Source organism: Danio rerio, chromosome 8 (genome assembly GCF_052040795.2).
Source record: "Danio rerio strain M-AB ecotype USA chromosome 8, GRCz13ab, whole genome shotgun sequence".
NCBI lineage: Eukaryota > Metazoa > Chordata > Actinopteri > Cypriniformes > Danionidae > Danio > Danio rerio.
In genome coordinates this window covers 16267645-16290719 of record NC_141028.1, presented here as the reverse complement: position 1 = coordinate 16290719, position 23075 = coordinate 16267645, and the positions used below count along the sequence as shown (strand labels likewise).

Here is a 23075-nt window from a genome sequence, read left to right as displayed (position 1 = left end):
AATGGATTAAAATGTTACAAAAATTATTATTTACGTAGATATAAAAAACACTACCTCCAAGTCTTCTTCATGTCTGGGGGGCTTTATTCAGTTTATTCATGACAATTAGCATTTTTATTATAACATTATTATTAGCAATATTATTTATTATATGCATATTTATATTTGTTGTAATAAACAATGAGAGTTAGATTGGTTTAATGCACGTTATGCTCAAAACACCAACTTATTAAGAGAATAAGCACAACCCTGTTAGACCATTTTTCCATCCTTAAAATAGCAAAAGTGGATTCAGACGTGCCCTTGATGCTTTTGCGCCATGCGCTTTAGACTTTGCGCTTAGATCGGTAAAATAGAGCCTATAATTTCTATAAAAGATAAAATAAAAACACTGTTTCTATAAGTGGTTTGTCAAACTCACTCACCTGTGTAAGGCACACTCTTATCTCTAAAAGAACATTCTCCTTTTGCAAACTCTTCTTGTGTGTATTGCCTATTAATACTTGACAAAATGTATATGTAAATATATATGTATATGTAATGTATATCTAAATTCCTATTATTAACTACTGGAATGTTAGGTTATTACCTGCTTAAGATTAAGATACTGGCTGCTTATTAGTACTTTATGAAGTAAGGTATGCTCTTATTCTACATCCCTAAGTCTACCCAATACCTAAACACCACTACTACCTTACTAATTATTAATAAGTAGCAAATTAGTTTTTCAAGCTAATTGTCTTAGTTGGTTTGGTAATAGCAAGAATTGTACCTATTGTTTCACTAAAAGTCAATTTCACATTTTTGACTTTATTCCTCACAATGCACTTAAATAGAGAATTTAAATAATAATGATATATAAAATAAATATCAAAAATAACACAATGACATTATTTGCATTACTAGTTCTAGCCTAACTTACTTGAAATGCCAGTTCTAAAAAAAAGACAAAGAAAGGGTCAAAGGAAAATTTAAAAAGACGCATTGTTTCCAAGGAAACACTTACAGACGACGGGGCCGTTTAAGTTGGCTTTAATATTCAGAGAGAGATTGATTAGCAGCAGCGCGACTGATTGATTTTTTTTTCTTTTACAGTCAATCCTCGAGGCAAAGCAGCGTTCACCTCTCTTCTCTCTAATGCACAACAGCATGCGTATGTTAATCAGCTGCATAACCGGCACTCACGCCTTCCTACAACCACATTAAATCATTGTCCCGGCTTTGTTTTTGTTCTTTCTGAATTAGCGACTCTCTGTTTTCCCATTGACAGTCCTTGGGTAAACGCAGAGCATTTAAGAAGCAGCGCAAATGAAAACGAAACACACTGGTGGAATTAAGTCCCGCCTGGTTCTCGTCTGTGTCTGCATCTCAGTGTCCACCCCAAGGGACGTTTTAGGATCCATTAAGCAATTTGGCATGGGCCAAGAGTGCTGGAGAATTACCATGGGCAAGTCCAGGATCATCAGAGCAGTTCAAAAAGAAATACATAAAATAAATAAATGCATAAACCGCTCTAATATGAAAATCAATGTTGCAGGCGCAGCTAAATCGCTGCGGGGGGGAAACTAATAAACCACAGGGCAAGATCTGCCCCTGCTGGGAAATATGTTCAATCTCTCTCTCTCTTTCTCAGCACGCAGCTGCGGACAGCTTTAATGTCCTTCACAATTTATGTGGATGGTTTGAAAACAGGAAGAGAACTGTTGAGTGTACGTATTGTGGCAAGGCGGCTAGAAGAGGGAGAAACAGATGGTTCCGGAGAGGCTTTTCATCAGTGGAGTTTAGTTGCCTGCGGCTGGAATGAAACACTTCGCTGGGGATGAATCGAGCCCGCTGATGGCGTCGTTTATTTTCACATGCTTTCTGCATTTTAGCACAGGATTCACTAAAGAAATTATGCAAATCAGGCGGGCAGCACAAAAATATATGTCCAGAATGGTGCAATTTCATGGCAGGACATCTTGCAGGCTGGTTTAGTGGGAAGTTTTCTTGTCATTCATTTTTTCTTTAGCTTAGTCCCTTATTTATCAGGGGTTGCCACAACGGAATGAACCGCCAAGTATTCTGGCATGTTTTACACTGCGGATGTTCTTCAAGCCGCAACCCAGTACTGGGAAACACCCAAACTTCTCACAATCACATTAAACTCTAAACAGAAATGCCAACTGGCCCAGCCGGGACTCAAACCAGCCACCTTCTTGCTGTGAGACGACAGTGCTAACCACTGAGCCACCACGCCACCCCAACATTTTTGTGTTTTTCAGGTGTTTTAATCCAAAGCAACTTTTATTCTGTATAAGCTAAATTATTTTTAACAATATATAGGATAAAATAATAACATTTTGCTTTAAGCTGATGAGGAAAAAAGCAGCAAGTTGGCTGATTGAAAATGTAAATCTGCTCTCTGACAGCAGTTGGCAAATGGCATCAAAACTTTACTTAAGACTATAAGATTTTTTGTTAATTAATTTAAAATTTTAATCATCACATTAAGCTATATCATGTCTCCTATTTACCGTCCATGAATCTAAGACCGCTTAAAAGGTCCTATTCTATGTGGTTTACAATAAGTCTTAAAGGGATAATTCACCCAAAAATGAAAAGAACGTCATTTATTCTCTCCATCATGTGGATTAAAACCTGTATAATTTTTTTTTCTTTGTTAGCACAAAAGAAGATATTTACAATATTGCCAATTGTTAAAAACCACTGAATTTCATAGTACGAAAAAAATTACTTTGGAAGTCAATGGGTCCCTTCAACCTTCATTTTTCAAAATATCTTCTTTTGTGTTCAAGAGAAGAAAGAACTCAAATAGGTTTTTAACAAGTGAAGGGTGAGTAAATTATGGCATACTTTACATTTTTGGATGAACTACAACGTTGATTATTCGTAAGGATATAATAAATATAAATAAAATTATTACATATACAGTTGAAGTCAGTTATTATCCCCCCTGAATTATTAGCCCTCCTTTTCCCAACCCACCCCCAATTTCTGAGACAGAGAGAAGATCTTTCCAACACATTTTTAAACATAATAGTTTTAATAACTCATTTCTAATGACTGATTTATTTTATCTTTTCCATGATGACAGTAAATAATATTTGACTAAATATTTTTCAAGACACTTTTATACAGCCTAAAGTGACATTTAAAGGCTTAACTAGGTTAATTAGGTTAACAACAGGTTAGGGTAATCAGGCAAGTTATTGTATAATGATGGTTTGTTCTGTAGACAATCGAAAAATATATGTTCTGCTTGTTCTGCTCTGATTGGTCTCTTGGCTCAGTCAGACTTTTCCACTACTTAAAATTAGTCAGAAACCAAAGTGTTAAAGTAGGTGTTGTGCACGAGCTGCAAATAAAGACTATATGAAAATGTATTATGGTCTGGATGCACAAAGATCAGTTGTGGATATGAAACTGGATTTCAGAATGCATTATTTATTTTAGGACATAAAGCTAATATAAAAAATGGCTAACTTTCTACAGCACTTTTAAATTTTTTTAAAGACTTATTTTTGGCCTTTTTGCATTTTTTAGATAGGACAGTATTTAGACAAGAAACAAAGTTGGAGAGAGAGAGCGAGGGGGGTTGGGTAGGGAAACGTCCTCGAGCCGGGATTCGAACACGGGACGCACTCACGTGCTAATGCACCATCTGTCGATGCACTAACCACTAGGCTATTGCGCCGACTCTACAGCACTTTATAATCACGTTTTCTGCTATTGCTTCACTTTTTAAGCTATTAAAATTATCTAAGCATTACCGACAAGTTACGGGTTTGATTCCTGACAAAATGTATGATGTGATAAAATGCATGTCAAATATGCAAGCATAAATGTTAATAATAAGGCTGTATTTGCAAGCCATTTATCAATCACTTGGCTTGAACTTTATTTAACTTTTATTTCATCTTCCTAAAATACATCATAATAGGCAGAACAAACAGGTTTCAAAATAAAACGGCTGGACTTCTCAGAACATTATTAAAACAATGGCTCACACAAACTGCTTTGTTTTTTTTGTTTTGCTCTGACTAAAATAAATTGGACTTTCCAACACTTGCCGAACTAGTAATCAAAACAAGAGAAAGCAAAATCACTGCACTGCTGCACTAAGCTCGAACCCTACTATGATTACAATTTGTGTAGCAAAGCCAGGCTCAAATCAGAAGCAAACCTCTCCTGAATGAGCTGTAGGAGCGCCTGACTCTCAGGTGTTTCAGCCCACTCGACTGAACCCTCCCACCATTGAGCCCCATTCTCATGCAGCTGGCGATTGGATGCCTCTCCTCGCCAATCTTATGACAGATTGCTTTGGGTATTTGTTATGACGTGGAGGATGGAACCATTTGTTATAGTGGACCTGTGGCAGCAGCAGAAGGACCTGAATGTGTAAGAATGCTCTCAACAGGGAATTTTAAACAGCTGCTGGGATTAAGAAAGCGTGTGGACTTGAGAATCCAAAAAAACGCATGCATTATTTCAATACAAAATTATGCAAAAGTTGACATTTAGCAAATTCTAAACTCTTAAAACATGCTAAACAAATGCAAAACATCACATTATCTCTGCGTTTCCAAAACCCAGCTAAACTACCTGTAAATAAACCGCATTTTTCTTCTGCCCCAGACGATTCCTCACCATGAACTACTGGTGGTCCAGGCAGATATTTATCACTATTGATCTACCTGGTCCTCGCCAGGGCCTTTTGTTCTCTCGGCTCCAGGCTCTGACCTCAATTAAGTTATGAATTTCAATCTGATGGACTGAGAGCGTGTGGCCAACGCAGCCGTGCAGGAAGGGGAGTGGATTAATTAGACACAGCGGCTCGGGGATTCACCCTACACTGCTGCCGCCTCATGTTGTTTTCAGAGGAAAATGCATATAGAGAAGAAAAGGAGATAGATCTGAGAGACTGACAGCAAAGAAAATACTGGCCATAAAATACTAGCTTTTCCCGAAGGTGATACTGGTTAATACAAGACCAATAAAAAATAAAATGTAAATGCACTAGGTATGCTTACATTCTAGGCTTGATTAATGACCAGTCAGTTTTCAAAAAGAAGAAGGAATGAAGACTAAATGTAATTCCGTGTGGATGAATTATAATGTCACCACTGCCTGCTGCTTATGATTGTTACAGTGTGTTTTGACATTTTATTGTCTAGTGTAAGGGAGTTGTAGTTCTTCTTTAAGGAAAATTTTCCCTTCCCTTTTTCTTTTTAAAGTAGAATAAATGTTGTTACTATTTCCTTATTTGTTTTTGTGGTCATTAATGACCAAAAGACACAAATGTGCTCCAAAAATAATGTATTTGCCAGCAGCTTTTAGGGATCTTATTAATATTATTATTAATAATAATAATAATAATAATTCTTTACATTTATATAGCGCTTTTCTGGACACTCAAAGCACTTTACACATTGGAGGGAATCTCCTCATCCACCACCAGTGTGCCAATGAGACAGAGTGATGAAGCCAATTATGATATGGGGATGTTTAGGAGGCCATGATGGACAGAGGCAAGTGGGCAAATTTGGCTAGATTGCTGGAATAAAACCCTTACTCTTTTTCAAAGGACATCTTGGGATTTTTAACGACCACAGAGACCTTGGTTGAACGTCTCATTCGAAAGACGGTGCTCCCGTCACGATACTGGGGCATTAGGGCCCACACAGACTGCAGCTTGAGCTTCCCTGCTTCTGGCAACAACCTAGCTTTCTCATGTGGTTTCCCATCCAGGTACTGACCGGGCACAGCCCTGATTAGCTTCAGTGGGTGACCATGTGAGAGTTGCAGAGAGCTAGCTGCCGGCAATCTTAAATTGGTCAATTTGTAGTTTAATGCAAGTGTATAACAAAAGGCTCAATTATCATGCTTCAATTCTAGAAAAATAAGTGTGCTTGCAGGGATAGTTCACCTTTATTCCTATTAAGAAGTTGGCGAATTTTTCAGCACAACATGAAATGTATTTTGCTGAGTGAAATGTCTTGGTGATTCTTGGGGAGTCAATGGCTATCCGCACTTTGAGTGTAAAAAAAAACAGAGTCAAAACAAAATTAATACCATCAGAATTTTTTATTTTAATTTGCCTGTATTTGGGGGGTGGAGGGTGGCACCAAGACCACGGTTTCAGGTAAAAATCATCATGTATGTCGTATTGAAGAAAAAAAAGTTGCCTACTGTACATCATGGATGACATGAAGGAGAGGAAATTAACAACTTTAACTTTAATGACTGTGTAATATGATCACTACAATGCTGCCTTTTAAGCAATGCAGAATACAAAATGAAAATCATAATGTTTGATTGTTATATGAAAGTTTCAGCAAAAGAGTTACAGCTTGCTGTTCGGCAGGCCTCGTTGCCTGAGAGAAGCGCTCATTAGTCAGACCTTTGAAACTCCAAACATACATTATGGTGTTAAGCTCATTAAGCTCCATGTGCCTTGCTCTAATTTCTGATCATGCCATTGAAACTGTTTGTTACATTGTTTAACATGCAAATGAGCAAAACATCTGCTCCGGAATGAATGTAGACAAATGTGAGTTTTATTGTATATATTTTTGGGGTTAGGTGCATGATTGCGATAACAGGTTGGGGTTGAATGGCACGTATAGTACAATTCGAATCACTATTAAAGGATGTTTGTGTTCTGTTTGTTATTAACAGTGAACTGGGTCCTTCATCAGGTTGAAGCTGTCTACACCAGAAGCATCCACATTTCTGAGCCATCACTCACATGAACCAGTCAGCTGTGAGCTTGAGGTTAGATGACACTTCCACAAAACCTTTGATCACAACAAAATTTAAACATTCAATTAATAACAAATGTCTCTTGTGGATCAAATTAGCATATTATAATGATTTCTGAAGGATCATGTGTCAGTCAAAACTGGAGCAATGATGCTAAAAGTTAAGGATGCATGAGTATTCGTCCATCAAAAATTATTGACTGAAAAAACAGCCTACTCCAACAAAAGACCAAAAGGACATTTCAATGAAGTTTACTTGTTCCTGGTGCTTGCCATGCCAATGACACCTCTCAACTCGACTACTGTATCTATAAAATTTTACTGTCAAAAAATTTGTTTTTTTTATTGGCTTGCTTTTAAAAATCTGTATAATTTACATGATTGGGTTCAATGTTAAAGTCATACACATTTACTATATAATTTAATAAACAAATAAATATTTATTACAAGGCATTTTTAATTTTGGTAAAGTAGATCCAGAAGTTTCTGTTCCAGAATAAAATTTTTATTTCGTCGCATCCCTACTAAAATCTATCAGGAATTGCCGGAATAAATTATTTCGAAATATTTCGAAATGTGTATTTTTTTAAATAAAATTTTAAAATACTTTAAAATATATTAATATTATTATAATATTCAGGGATGTGATTCGTTCTTATAAATATCAAAGGGGTGACACCTGTAATTTGGGTGGAGTGGGTCTCCATCGTCATCAAAAAAGACGACCTGCTTCACTCCTGACATGTTTCAGGGATGTAATCGTAGACTTACCTAGGCTTCTGTGTTTATAACATAATGATATTGTGTAGTCCTATAATGTGACAAAGCGGCTGACAATATGCTAGATTATGAAATCACATTGAATGGTGCACGGCTGTGCCCTTTTTCCTCTCTCACATTTGCATATCACGACCACATGCACTCTATGTACATTATAAACACAGCTGCAGGACGCACATTTCTTATTATAGTCTGCAAGTCATCTGTCCTTATGTCTTCAGTGCTAAAGCCTAGCACCTCAAATTGTATACCTGAAAGTGTCACAAGTTTAGATGATACTACAAAGCTATAAAAATATATTTTATAATTTTATAATAATCATACATAAAACGATGTATGATTATTGTGTTTCAGGGTGAAATGTTAACGTGTATTAGGCTACTCAATTTAACTAGACTGACTAGTAGTTTATCACGTGGAATAAAGTGTGAACTAAATTACCGGGAACGTTATATTCAGTGGACACAAGAGAAATAACTGAGTTAGTGGCGCCATGTAGCGGCAGTGTGTCGATCTGTCTCGACATTGAGGTACAAAGTATAAACCTATTCGTTTTTCTGTGTGGCTTTGGTGCATTTCTCACAATACTTTTTACATTTTCACAAAAGTTAATGCATTTCTCAAAACAATAAGTACAAACTGCAAAACCTAGTTGATAACCTGCAACAGCATGTCACTTGCTCAAAATGGATAGCTCATTCCTCAAAAGCAAGTACTGATGTCAATGAAAGTGTCAGTGTCATCAAGATGAAAAGTCCTGACACCATTGTTTATGAACAAGATAGTCAAATGGCTTTGTCTTGTTTTCATTATGGCAGTTTACTTGGTGACACTTCCTTAAAATGCTCAAGACAGCACTGTATTCTATTTGCACAGCCATTTGAAAACTAAAGTTGACTTTAGTTTGACTGCGTTAGTTTGACTAGTTGAAAGTGTGACTGCGTTTAGTGAGGTATCTGAGTACAAGACCCTGAATATTTATGTTTCACATTTTTACCGCATTTGCTCTTTGCAATTCTAATTTATTCATAGCAAGGCAAGGCAAACTTTATTTATAGAGCACAATTTTATACAACCGTAGTTGATCCAAAGTGCTTTACAATGAGATAAATTATTTAAGAATATAAAAAAAATAAAACTTGTATAAAAAAAATGTAAGAAAAGGCAATATATGTATATATGTAATACTACAATACAGTAGAAAAATTACCATTAGCATTGTGCAAAAGAATAAATACACCCTTATTTACAACCAACATAAACTTCCTTCGGGTAGAGCTGAAGAGCTGTGCACAACTTTAAACAATATTGCACTACATATTGGAACTGAACCTACAACATACACAGGTCTGTAAATCATTCATAAAAATTGTTCAATTCAGAAGACTTTTTTAGGAAAAAAATAGATGGGGGCTAATAATTTAGGAGGGCTTATAATTCTGACTTCTGACTGTTGAACGGAGAGATTTTTTCAACACATTTCTAAACATGATAGTTTTAATAACTAATTTCTAATAACTGATTTATTTTATCTTTACCATGATGACAGTCAATAATATTTGACTAGATATTTTTCAAGAAACTTCTATACAGCTTAAAGTGACATTTAAAGGCTTAACAAGGTTAATTAGGTTAACTAGGCAGGTTAGGGTAATTAGGTAAGTTATTGTATAACGATGGTTTGTTCTGTAGACTATTGAAAAAAATAGCTTAAAGGGGCAAATAATTTTGACCTTAAAATGGTTTCTAAAAAAATGTAAAACTGCTTTTATTTTAGCTAAATTAAAACAAATAAGACGTTCTCCAGAAGAAAAAATATTATCAGACATACTGTGAAAATTTCCTTGCTCTGTTAAACATCATTTGGGAAATATTTGAAAAAAAAAAAAATAATTTAAAGGGGGCTAATAATTCTGACTTCAACTGTATATATATTTATTTTCTAATCACATGTCTAAATTTTGTAATAACAATGTATAATGTATTTTAATAAAAAATGTATTGTATTATTTTTATTTATCGAATAAGAACTGCTTTGGTGTGCAAAAAAGACATAAAAAATCCTAGAAATCATTCAAACCATAAAACCTCTGAATGATATTCTATATGGTTACATTTTTTACGACAAAAAGACAAACACTAGCTAGATTTAATGCTTTTAAATGAAATGCAAAAACATTCATGCATGCATTCATGTTTGTTAAAGAAAATCCATTCAAATCAGTTCCAGAAATATGAATGATTGGTCCACAAAAAGCAATAATTCTAATTCTAGTGCATGATGTGATAAAAACACAGCAGACACTATCATTGTAAAAAGTGAAATATACAAAAACATAAACAGGCTCAGACACACACATGCTTTGTGTTTCATAGTTGATGGTGTAGTTGAAAACAACAGATGCCCGAACTTTAGCAGTGCTGACTAAACTCCATCTATTAGCGTGAAAAACGAGTCCCCCGAACTCTCCCACGTGTCCCAGTTCTGCTGAATTATGCAGAGCGGGCTGAATATATGTTGTGCTTGTGATGTTGTCCAGGTGGCAGATGAGCTAATCTGAGAGAACAAGGGGACTTTAACGTCTATTGTGGTGCTCCTTGATCCAGGATTACACCAAAACACCACAGTATTCAAAACCAGCACCACTGCCTCCATCAGCTGATTAATTTTAATACAATTTTCATTGAAGACATAATAGCATTTTGTCTTCCCTACCCCCTTTTCAATCAACAAATTAAAAATATAAACCACTTCTATCTTTATTTAACACTAAGCTGAAATCGGATCACAGGGCAGATGCGTGAACTCTGTTTTTGTAGTTCACGGTTCACTCATAAATTCACTCATTATTAGTCTATTGTAATATTTGGACTTTCTTGGATATGGACCCTTTTCACATATCCGGGTTTCTCCGCAGCAGAAATAGTCATAGTTGGGTAAACTTAGAGTGCAGTGAATGAGAGAGTACAACAAATAATTTTTTAATAAATAAATAATAAAAGAAAAACTCCATGGTGGTGTTATTAAGACTTTTAGAAAAAAAAAATGCGAGACTGATAACGGCAGCCATAGAAGAGAATAAAGTCAAATTTACTCTCAGCCCAAGCTGCATTAGAAACACCTCACATTAGCTGTAATTCATTTTTTTGTAATTTGATGCAAAGATGATGTAATACATACATAAATACATATAAATGATTATACGTTTAAAAAAAAACTAAATATTAAAAATGTTTGTGTAAAAGATTGTGATGACCGTCAAACGTGTCATAACAGGCTTGTAAAAAAGAGTCCATTTTATTATCAAAGTCACTGAGTTTTGAGAAAAACATATAATCAATAAGTATATCTAACATGAGTTAGATACATGAAAATACATTTAAACTGAGCAACTTTTTTTTTTACAGAAAATTTAGTAATTTTTATGCTTTTACAGCAAAAAAAAGGCTATGAATTATTATTTTTTCTTAGAAATTTGAAAGAAATGTTGACTTTGACATGAGACTTTTTTCCCCATAGCTGTATAAAGTTGAAGTCAGAATTATTGATATTGATTTTTTTATTTTCTTTTTTTAATATTTCCTAAATGATGTTTATCAGAGCAAGGACATTTTCACAGTATGTCTGATAATATTTCTTCTAATGGAGAAAGTCTTATTTGTTTTATTTCGGCTAGAATAAAAGCAGTTTAATTTTTTTTTAAACCGATTTTAGATCAGAACTATTAGCCTCTTTAAGCTATATATTTTTTCGATTGTCTACAGAACAAACCATCGTTATACAATAACTTGCCTAATTACCCTAACTTGCCCAGTTAACCTAATTAACTTAGTTAAGTCTTTAAATGTCACTTTAGGCTGTATAGAAGTGTCTTGAAAAATATCTAGTCAAATATTAATTACTGTCATCATGGCAAAGATAAAATTAATCAGTAATTAGAAATGTGTTATTAAAAATATTATGTTTAGAAATGTGTTGAAAAAATCTTCTCTCCGTTAAACAGAAATTATGAAAAACAAAATTGGCCCTGTTGTCATATTCTGAACAAAATAGTCTGGTTTTCAAATCTGATTGGCTGATAGCTGTGCAATATTTTGCAATAATAGCACTCATACAGCCTCTTCACCCTTCTGTATTACTCAGCCCACATAGAGTGACAGCAGATCAAACTCACTACAGCTTGACAAATATTGCAGCTGTTGGACAACATGATGTACTTTTTGTGGCTTTTTAGCAAAAAATGTAGTTGTATAGATTGCAACTATGCAGTCTATTTATAGGGATAATGCTTATTTTAAATATTTATAATTTCAGGCAGCCAGCTAGCCTGTTGTTAAGCAGAGCAAAGAGGTTGCTGCTGTTCTAACGTCAACTGCAGACGGGAAGGAATGGCGGAAGAAAGTAGTTCCTCGTACAAAAGGATTTTTGAGACTCTGTTTGATTTTCTTTTTTATATACACGATTATGCCGTCAAACTGTTGTATGGACAGCCATTTCGCACTGCTACGATTGTGATATTGTGTGTATCGTCACTGGTGGAACATTAAGGCACGCTTCCGACTACCTCTCACTAATATACATTTTTATTTACGATTTGGAAGAAATCAGAACTTTATAGAATAAAATAAATATTGACATTTTACCCGAACATATACACAGTAAATTCAGAGAAACTGCTAATTTTCAAGTGGATTTTTCACATCCATATGTTTTATTTTAGTCATCATCTTACAAACTACATATAAGACAATGTATGAGTTTCTGAAAAATGTGTAATTTAGAAGAAACATATGGCTGCTGGTGGTTCAGCTTTTTGCTTTTCAAACACAGTCATGGCTCACACTTGAACCTAATGAGTGGCTACTAAGTTTTATATTGCTATCAAATCACACTTCCTGAAAGTATTAACATAGGATAATAATTTTGGCAGAAGCCGTTGCATGATTTAACACCGCCATATATTCTGTCATGCCACTTGAACGCTACTTAATAAATCTGCCCTCAATAATTCTCCTGCTGTAGTCCCCTTCTGCTGGTCAGTGCAGTAACCCACAACACATCCCTGAAGGACATCTGGAATCATGTTAGACAACCAGCCGTGATCCAAATTTCCATCAAATATATTTATAATGCTTTATTATATATACTTTATACAAGATTTATATACAGTAAAATTGACATATTACAAGTAATTTATACAGTTGAAGTCATAATTATTAGCCCTCCTGAATTATTAGCCACCTTGTATATTTCCCCCCGATTTTTGTTTAATGGAGAAAAGATTTTTTTCAACACATTTTTAAACATTATAGTTTCAATAACTCATCTCTAATAACTGATTTATTTCATCTTTCCCATGATGACGGAAAATAATATTTTACTAGATATTTTTCAAGATGCTAGTATTTAGCTTAAAGTGACATTTGAAGGCTTAACTAGGTTAATTAGGCAAGTTATGGTAATTAGGCAATTTGTATATTAGTGGTTTGTTTGGTAGACAATCGAAAGAAATATTGCTTAAGGGGGCTATTAATATCGACCTTAAAAAACGCTTTTATTCTAGCTGAAATAAACAAATAAGGCTTTCTTCAGAAGAACAATATTAAAGGAAATACTGAAAACAATTCCTTGCTCTGTTAAACATCATTTGGAAAATATTTGGCTATTAAATATTTATATACAAACCAATCAGTAAAACAATACACACACAGGTATGAATTTACATTCAAAAATCATGAAAAGACTTTAACCAATGATATACAATGCTTGCATCCAAAGTATATTACTTATTTTTGTCCATATATAATAATGTAAATGAAACTATAAAGGTTTTTGCGCCTTTTTAAAAAAAATAATATATATATATATATATATATATATATATATATATATATATATATATATATATATATATATATATATATATATATACAGAATAAACAGTAAGTACTTATTATCATTGACATTAAGTGTTTCTATGATTGCTGTATATTTGCTGTACTTTTTATTTCATGAAAAAATAAGTTATTTTCTCTATTGTAGCTCTAGAGGGCATTTTACATTGGTATAACTCTTAAAATATAACAACAGAAGGGCATTGATTGTTGTCTAGGCTGCACATTTGCTTTCATCCCACATAATAAAGGTCTACAGCCACTAAAAAAAAAAAAAAAAAAAAACCATCAGAGTCATTTGCAAATGTTCTGATTATATGGGTTGTATAATGCAAACAATTTGGCTGATTACTTCCAATTGATTTGTCTTAGTGAGAATCAGATCAAGCCAGTGACCGCATAACTGTACTTCAGCGTATTAATTTACCAATGCTGTATTCAGCCAGCTTAAGACAAAGCCAAATCTGCCATTATGACCTGTAGTGTTTTTTTAAAATACAGTTACCTGCTTACAGCGTGGTTCTGACAGACACAATATCCATAAATGATTAAAGTAGAGTCGCTGCTAAGCTCAGGACTTTCCGGTTCACCATTTCTCTCAGATTAGAGCGTATTTCAGCTCTGGGATCAAAAAATTAAATATATATACTTTTATACACCATATACAAAGATTCACAGTATTCAGCTTTTAATTCAGCTTAGTGCCCAAAATGGCCATAGCTTTTGACTTGGATTTTATTAATAGCCAAGGAAGCTACACAACTTTAGCTAAAAATCTCCTTTTATGTTAAAAAGTAATCTTAGATGGCCTAGTGGGGAATCTTGCATGAATAATAAATTACAGTAATTTTTTAACACACTAACTGAATACATGATTGTGTGTTTAATATATATTAGGGATATACTGATAATAAAATTACCACTTTTAAGTTTATACTATTTAAGTTTTAGTTTCATTTTTTGTATAATCTTCTGATTTTAAATTTTCTGTTTTAATTGAAATTTTAAATGAATTGTTAATAACTTTGCTGAATCATTTGTAATAATTTAGTTTGCTTTAATTTGCCAGTATAGTATTAGTTATAATGCCACAAAAAAAAAAAAAAAAACTATATGACAATCTGAAATAATTTCTTGGCAACCTGGCTAAAATAAAATTAATGTTTATTTTTATATATATTTTCTCTTCAATATTTACTAATTATTTATACTTTTGTTAGCTTTATTTCAAGTAAAAAAATATTTTTATTACTATATTTTAATTACTTACTGTTTTTACTTTGCCTGAAGATAACCAATAAATGGTTGACATTTTAAATTAGGGCAAAAAAAACAACATAATTAATTCATTTTAAATGCAGCAAGTGAATTAAGATAATTGCAACATTACACCTTAATAATACTTCTTACATTTATATAGCGCTTTTCTGGACACTCAAAGTGTTTACACATTTTGGGGAATCTCCTCATCCACCACCAGTGTGCAGCTGGATGACGCGACGGCAGCCATATTGTGCCAGACCACACAACAGCTGATTGGTGGAGAGGAGACAGTGATGAAGCCAATTATGATATGGGGATGGTTTGGAGTCCACGATAGACAAAGTCTAGTAGGCAAGTTTGGTTAAACCCTACTCTTTTTGGAAAGGCATCCTTTTAATGACCACAGAGAGATAGGACCTCGGTTTAACGTCTCATCCGACAGACGGCGCTCACTATAGAGTCCCCTTCCATATACTGGGCCGTTACGCCTCATTCACACGGGGCGTCAGCTTCAACGCTTCCCATTTACTTTGAATGGGTGTCGTCAGGCGTAGCCGAACTGCATTGTGGATCCGTTGGCGCCGCTTCAGAGGCGTTGCTTGCTGCAGAAGTTGGGACTTGCTCAACTTTTCAAGCGTCAACGGAAGTGTCAGCCAATCAGAATGCTGTATGCAAATACACCAGCTCAGAAAGTGGCCTATTGCTGACTTAATTCATTGGCTGACGCTACAATGACGATCGCATCAGCCCCAACTTTAGACACACCCTCTATCAAGCGTTGACGCTGAAGCCCCATGTGAATGGGGCATTAGGACCCACAAAGATCGCAGGTTGAGCGCCCCCCGCTGGCCTCATTAAAGCCACTTCCGGCAGCAACCTAGCTTATCTGTGTGGTCTCCCATCTTGGTACTGACCGGGTGCAGCCCTGCTTAGCTTCAGTGGGCAACCATGTGAGAGCCAGCCAACTTTGTGTGAGCCAAATAAGTTAAACAAGACCCCTTATCTGTCTAATTCCCAACAAACCTTAGAGTAGATTTACTAAAATATGAATGCAACACTGACCAAAAACATCTAAACAAACCTAAAGTGACATCATGTCATAACATGCGACTATAAATGAAAGAAAAACCCAAACATACCTTGTTTTTTTCCTCATTATAGTCACAGCGAGCTCATTTTAGTTCAATGGAGACTTTATAAATGTGTCTCTTTGCAGCAGATTTTGTTTGTGCGTGTTGTAGGAATTCTTTACTCTTCACTTTTCTCAAATTATAAAAACACCAATGCCCAACCAATAACCTTTTTTTTTTTTTTTTTTTTAAAGTTTGCTAGTTTTATTGGCAAATGTAAGTAATAAAAAGCCTTTTTCTTTGGTTTTGTTGTACAATGGCAGTATTGAAAACCACTGTGAAAAACAAATGTATCATCAAAAGAACTGAACCAAATGTGTTTACAGACTCACCTGACTATTGATATCAGCATTATTTTGCAGGAGAAGAGACACCAGGTCTTTATGGCCCCTGTCACACGCCCAGTGCAGGAGAGCTCGGCCCTGCACACACAAAAATCATTTATTATCATAACAGAGTTTCAAAAAAAAGGGTGGCGAGGTGGCTCAGTGGTTAGTACTGCTGCCCCACAGCGACGGTTGCTGGTTTGAGGCTGTGTGGAGTTTCCATGATCTGCCTGTGTTCACGTGGGTTTCCTCCGGGTGCTCCAGTTGCCCCACAGTCTAAAACCATGCAGTAGATGTGAATTGGTAAAACAAATTTGACCTTACTGTTTAAGTGTATGTGTGTGAATGCTAGAGTGTTTCCCAGTACTGAGTTGTGGCTGGAAGGGCATCTGCTGCTTAAAACACATGCTGGAATAGTTGGTGGTTCATTCCGCTGTGGCGACCCCTGATAAATAAGGAACTAAGCCAAAGAAAAATGAATTAATTAATAAAATTGGCCCGAGTGCGTGTGAATGAGAGCATGTATGGGTGTTTTCCAGTGCTGGGTTGTGACTGGAATTTGTTTTTATGCAGAGGATGCACTTCTAGAGTAATTGGTGGTTCATTCCACTGTGGAGAAAAATTGGAATAAGTAAGCAATGTGAGTGAGTGCATAATTTTTAACCCTTGTGTGCTGTTGATTATGTTTTCATCCATTCTGGGCTAATTTTTAGTCTTAATTTGGCCACAACTTTATCTGTGTTTCAGCAAATGGGATGATTTTTTGACAACAAACCTTATTTTGAAACATATTTAGGGTAAATGCTTTGAAAATGTTAAATATGTACTACCCTTTCATTATGTTGGTGGTTGTTTTTGCCCCATTGACTTCCATTATAATGACATTCTTTGATTGCAAAGCCAAGACACCATATAATCATGCATTGTTGCTGGTTTTCCCTGTTGGGAAGAGGCAAAATGTTTAATTTTTACTATTGATCATCAGTTGTAGTGCAAAAAAAAAAACCTTAGTGTCCAGATACATTTATTTAATAAATTCTCATTTTGGCTTTAATATGTAGAAAAAAAGAGCAGAAGCCAAGAGGCGTGCAGAATATTTAATGTTCAATTCAATCACATATTTACTAAAGACCTCTGCAACCTACGAACCATAGACACGTCTACTGACCACACAATGCATCGGTGGACTCCTTCAGATGGATGAATCCCTCCTCACCCCTAACACATTCATCTATTCCCTTTTGTTATGCAGACCTCTATAAAGTTAACTTCACAATAGATTTCTCCCCTCCAGAAAAAATAAATTATGCACAACAATTTATAACTCAGAGCCTTTAGACCCAACTATTTAATGACGTGCTGACAGGATGAGTTCTTCTCTGGCCACCGAGCAGGCGAGGGAGAAGGGCATTGTGGGAGGGAAAGATCACGGGCGCTCCAGAAACAAATTGCAGTGGGACGGGAGACTCTTTAGCAGTGATTGATGTGTTTGCGGGGACAAAAAGAGAGTAGACCCTTGATCAGCAGCGCAGGCCTGAAGCCGCTCGTCCCTATCAAGGCCGCAGAGTTCATTTTTCAGTGAAGGCCAATTAGATAAAGGCGACTCCTTAAGTCGTATTCCATGGCTGAAATGATATCGATCGCCACTGCTGCATGTTAAAATTGATATTTATGAGGCAGTCTAAAGCCTTACACCACAAGTTTTTTTTCTTCTTTTTTTGTAGAGAAGAGGGTGTCCCCAGGACTGTTTGTCAAATTTTCATCAGAGATATAGCCAAACATTTTTCTTTTCTCCTACTCTCCTCCCAAGATGCTCCATTCTCGCAATCCACAGTCTTTGCTAAACAAATAGGCGTAGCATTTTGGATGTGGTACCGTGATAATATCATGGTTTCTGAACATGTTTTTAATGCAGTTGAAATGAAAAAGAATTAAACATTTAAACCTGGTATGCTTTGCTAATCTGTTCACTAGTAGAAAAACAAACTAAATACAGTGTAATCGGAGTCTCAAATGTTCTACAGGTAGCCAGAATCACATTTGATTGCATCTGTTGTGCAAACACTTTTTGTAGTGTTTTGTAATATTCAAACTGCCGCAAAAGATGGCCGAACATGTGATTATGAAAATAAACTCAAACACAAGTGGCCACAAAAGTGATTTTGAACGCATGTTAATACCAGGTAAACACAGTAGAGCTGTAGCAAAAAATCATTCAAGAAATCAATTCTGCAATTTAAAAAAAATACATGGATATTCTCTCTTGAATCGATGGCAGATGGCACTGTATGCTATACAAACCATATTCTGCTTGCATCCAATTCCTTACAAATACCACTTGAACTTGAGCATGGGCACTGCTAGGCCTATGCCTAGTTTTAGGGGAGCTAGGTAGACATATAGGCTGCAGCCTCCCCTAAAACTTATGAGATTAGCTCATAAACTGTACACTAAATTACCACCTCAGTCCCCTTTAAATTTGATATGTAAAACGGCAACTGAATTCGGCTCTTCCCCATCTTTTATTTTTCATTTGATTAGCAAACCACAGCTGTGCAGAGCGAGAGAACAAGGTGTGTGTTTATCTATAATTGTTATAATATCTGCTTATTTGCAGTTCTTTGCTATATAAATACATGTGTATCACTTGTACCCAATGTCATACAGGAGCAATCAGGTTTTCCTGAAAATGTAACTCTTAACGAACATTTCACTATTTTTATTTCTAAATGAATTACCAATACAAAACACGCTACAGTGCATGTGGCCTTAACTATATTTTAACTATAATAACTATACCATACAGTCTTGCACAGACAGGACTAAATACAGTGATTGAACCACTTAATAAATGTACACATTTTGTCATGTGTTGGCTTGTATATTTTTCACATTTATTGATTCAGATGGTAAAATATGTGAATTTTTATGTGAAATTTAGAACATTTAATCCATGGAAACAAAAAATGAACTTAAGCTAGAAAGTGGTTACTACAACAGTAAACAGGTGTGTTGAGCCTATTTGGCTTATTCAGAATTCAAATGGCTATGTCTGTCTAGACAATACTAGTTTAGCATACAACCCTACCATATTAGACAAACATTTTTTAGTGTATTACAGTTCAATTACTACTTATATATACAGTTGAAGTAAGAATTATTAGCCCCTGCCCTGTTTTTTTTTCCCCCCAATTTCTGTTTGACTGACGGACACACACACACACACACACACACACACACACACACACACACACACACACACACACACACACACACACACACACACACACACACACACACAAACACACACACACACACACACACACACACGCACACACACAGTTGAGTTCAGAATTATTAGCCCCTCTTCAAATTTTTTTTTATTCTTTAAATGTTTCCCTAATGATGTTTAACAGATTCAGAAAATGTTCACAGTATGCCTAATGACATTTTTTCTTCAGGAGAAAGTCTTATTTGCTTTATTCGGCTAGAATAAAAGGCAGTTTTTCATTTTTAAACACCATTTTAAGGTCAAAATTATTAGCCCCATTAAGCTATATTTTTTCGATAGTCTACAGAACAAACCATTGTTATTCAATAACTTGCCTAATTACCCTAACCTGCCTAGTTAACCTAATTAACCCAGTTAAGCCTTTAAATGTCACTTTAAGCTGTATAGAAGTGTCTTAAAAAATATCTAGTCAAATATTATTTATTGTCATCATGGCAAAGATAAAATAAATCATTTATTATACATTTGATGCTAGGTGATAGCATCCCTGCCAACCCTGCAGTATTTGATGTAGGAGACCGTAAGACAGGGGTGTCCAAACTTTTTGGGCCGAGGGCCAGATGCAAAAAAAACAACGTTGTCGCGGGCCAAATTTTACATACATCACACAGACACGCATATATATATATATATATATATATATATATATATATATATATATATATATATATATACATATACATATATATATATATATATATATATATATATATATATATATATATATATATATATATATACACACACACAGTTGAAGTCAGAATTGTTAGCCCCCCTAAATTGTTAGCCCCCGTTTATTTTTTTTCCCCCAATTTCTGTTTAACGGAGAGAAGATTTTTTTTCCACACATTTCTAAACATATTAGTTTTAGTAACTCATTTCTAATAACTGATTTATTTTATCTTTGCCATGATGACAGTAAATAATATTTGACTAGATATTGTTAAGACACTTCTATACAGCTTAAAGTGACATTTAAAGGCTTAACTAGGTTAATCAAGTCAACTAGTCAAGTTAAGGTAATTAGGCAAGTTATTTTATTACAATGGTTTGTTCTGAAGACTTAAAGGGCTAATAATTTTGACCTTAAATGGTTCATAAAAAAATTAAAACCGCTTTTATTCTAGCCGAAATACAACAAATAAGTCTTTTTCCAGAAGAAAAAATATTATCAGACATACTGTGAAAATGTCCTTGCTCTGTTAAACATCATTTGGGAAATATTTAAAAAAGAAGAAATAAATCAAAGAGGGGCTAATAATTCAGACTTCAACTGTGTGTATATAGATAGACAGACAGACAGACAGACAGACAGATAGATATATCATAACAAGAACTGCTGCTTAATTGAATGCATGTAATAGCGATACCCAGTGGTTATTTATTGAATTACGTTCATTTTTGTATAGCGGGCCAGATTCTATTGATATTTATAAAAACCCTCGCGGGCCGCCACAAAACTAATTGCGGGCCGCAGATGGCCCGCGGGCCGTAGTTTGGACACGCCTGCCGTAAGACTTTACATAATGTCAGATTTATGGTAGGCTAATTAACAGTAATTAACCAACTGTTACAAAAACACCCAAAATGGTAGCTAATTGTATTGAGGTAGCTACTGTCATGATTTGGCCATTTCATATTATAGCCATTTTTGTATGTGTATTTAAGCCTTAAAAATAAAAATCAGTGTTTCTTAAGCAGGATATGAACATATTAAAACTATTTGTGAAGCATCATTTGGCCTAAATATCAGATTCTGAAAAATCAGCATTGCCATCACAGGAATAAATTATATACTATAAAATAACCAATATTACTGCTTACTATTCTTTAAATCAAATAATGTCCAGTGTGCATATGAGATATAAAAATGTCTCATTCATTCCAACAAGACGCCTGCTTTGATTGACAATGTGTCAGCAAACACAGCTTACCCTCAGGAAAAAACCTACATCAGCATCGTCAATTTCCTTGAAGAAAGAGGAAGAGCTCTAGAAAGAGTAAAGATACAGAAATCCCCCAGATTCCACCTTCCTGTCCCGTGTGCGAGGTCTGGATTAAGTGTGACAGGCATGAACTCTACATTAAGCAGGGCTCAGCACAGATGAATAGCAAAGCTCGGGCTTTACAATGTCCTTGCCAAAGAGGGTGGAGAACTGCCGGCTCAATTGGCTGTAATTGATGGGGCTGCTCCAGCACAAACACACACAGAAAAGGAAAGCTAGAAATTCTTGGGACATTTGCACAAATGAGTCCTGCCCTCTTTTGTTCGGGCGAAGGGGCTCGTGTCTGTCGGAGGCGTGTGTGGACCTGTCCACTGCAGGGCATTACAGATATCTCCATTACAATACAACAGAAAAAAAGAACACTATATAGATGACATAACAAACCAGGAGAAAAACACTTATGAAAAGCACATCACTGTGGTTTTTGTGTCTGTTATAGGTGCATGTGTTAGCTTTAACTCCATCTGAATCACAAATAAATGACAAAAAGCATTATTCATTCATTCATTTTCTTTTCGGCTTAGTCCCTTTAATAATTTGAGGTCGCCACAGCGGAATGAACCGCCAACTTATCCAGCATATGTTTTACACAGCGGATGCCCTTCCAGCTGCAACCCATCTCTGGGAAACACATACACTCTCATTCACACACATACACTACGGTCAATTTTAGCTTACCCAATTCAACTGTACTGCATGTCTTTGGACTTGTGGGGGAGCACCCGGAGGAAACCCACGCCAACACATGGAGAACATGCATGTATTTCCCCCACAGAAATGACTACTGATCCAGCCGGGGCTCGAACCAGCGACCTTCTTGCTGTGAGGCGACAGCACTACCTACTGCGTCGCCGTTTTGTAGTTATTTTTAAACATTATAAAAATAAAAAAAATTAGGAAATTACCCATGGCACCTATATATACCTTCAGCCCACTATCCTCAATCAAGTTTGGTTTTTGGCTTCATAAGAAAATGTTTGGGCACCCTCCTTTAGTCTATCTGGACTAGGCTTGGGTGGTATCCAAATTTTGATACCGTCAAACCTCTTGCCTATTTTAATAAAAAAAAAGTATGAATTAAGGCTCAGACAGCATCACTAAACTGTTGGCTTGTGCCTAAACCATTCAGAAACTGAAGACCGTATATGCGATCTTAGGTTTGCAGTCACCTGTTTGTCTTGTGTGTTTTAGAGATCTGCGTGGGATGCTCATGTTCACGCACGCACGCACACACGCACGCACGCGCGCACACACACAAACACACACATATACATACATAGAGCACCAAGCGACACACAGCATCACCCTCTCTCTCATTCACACACACACACATATAAACAGCATCCACACGGATGCACGCATGGTCGGGAGCAATATTGTTAGACGGCGCGCCGACTCCCTTTCAAATTACACCAGAGTTACAGACCGCTCCCGCGCTTTATTCATTCATTTTCTTGTCGGTTTAGTCTATTTATTAATCCGGGGTCACCACAGCGGAATGAACCGCCAACTTATCCAGCACGTTTTTACGCAGCGGATGCCCTTCCAGCCGCCACCCATCTCTGGGAAACCGCGCTTTATTCAGAAACTTATTCCAGCATCGCAAGAAATCTGGTCGG

At 35.7% G+C, this 23075-nt stretch overlaps 1 protein-coding gene and 1 long non-coding RNA gene across 4 annotated transcripts in view; one reads left to right on the top strand and one right to left on the bottom strand.

Moving 5' to 3' along the window:
• The window catches only part of LOC147835538 (uncharacterized), a 39262-nt gene extending 32480 nt beyond the window's left edge, over positions 1-6782 (top strand). The window contains exon 3 of the long non-coding RNA XR_015497648.1: positions 6682-6782. This is a non-coding gene — a long non-coding RNA (uncharacterized LOC147835538). The remainder of the gene's footprint in view (positions 1-6681) is intronic.
• Positions 1-23075, bottom strand: part of acbd6 (acyl-CoA binding domain containing 6) — a 70317-nt gene that overhangs the window by 22524 nt on the left and 24718 nt on the right. The window contains 1 exon segment of one of the 3 annotated variants that reach the window (NM_001025455.1): positions 16165-16254. In NM_001025455.1, coding sequence (NP_001020626.1) covers positions 16165-16254 — 90 coding nt within the window. 3 annotated transcript variants of the gene reach the window in all.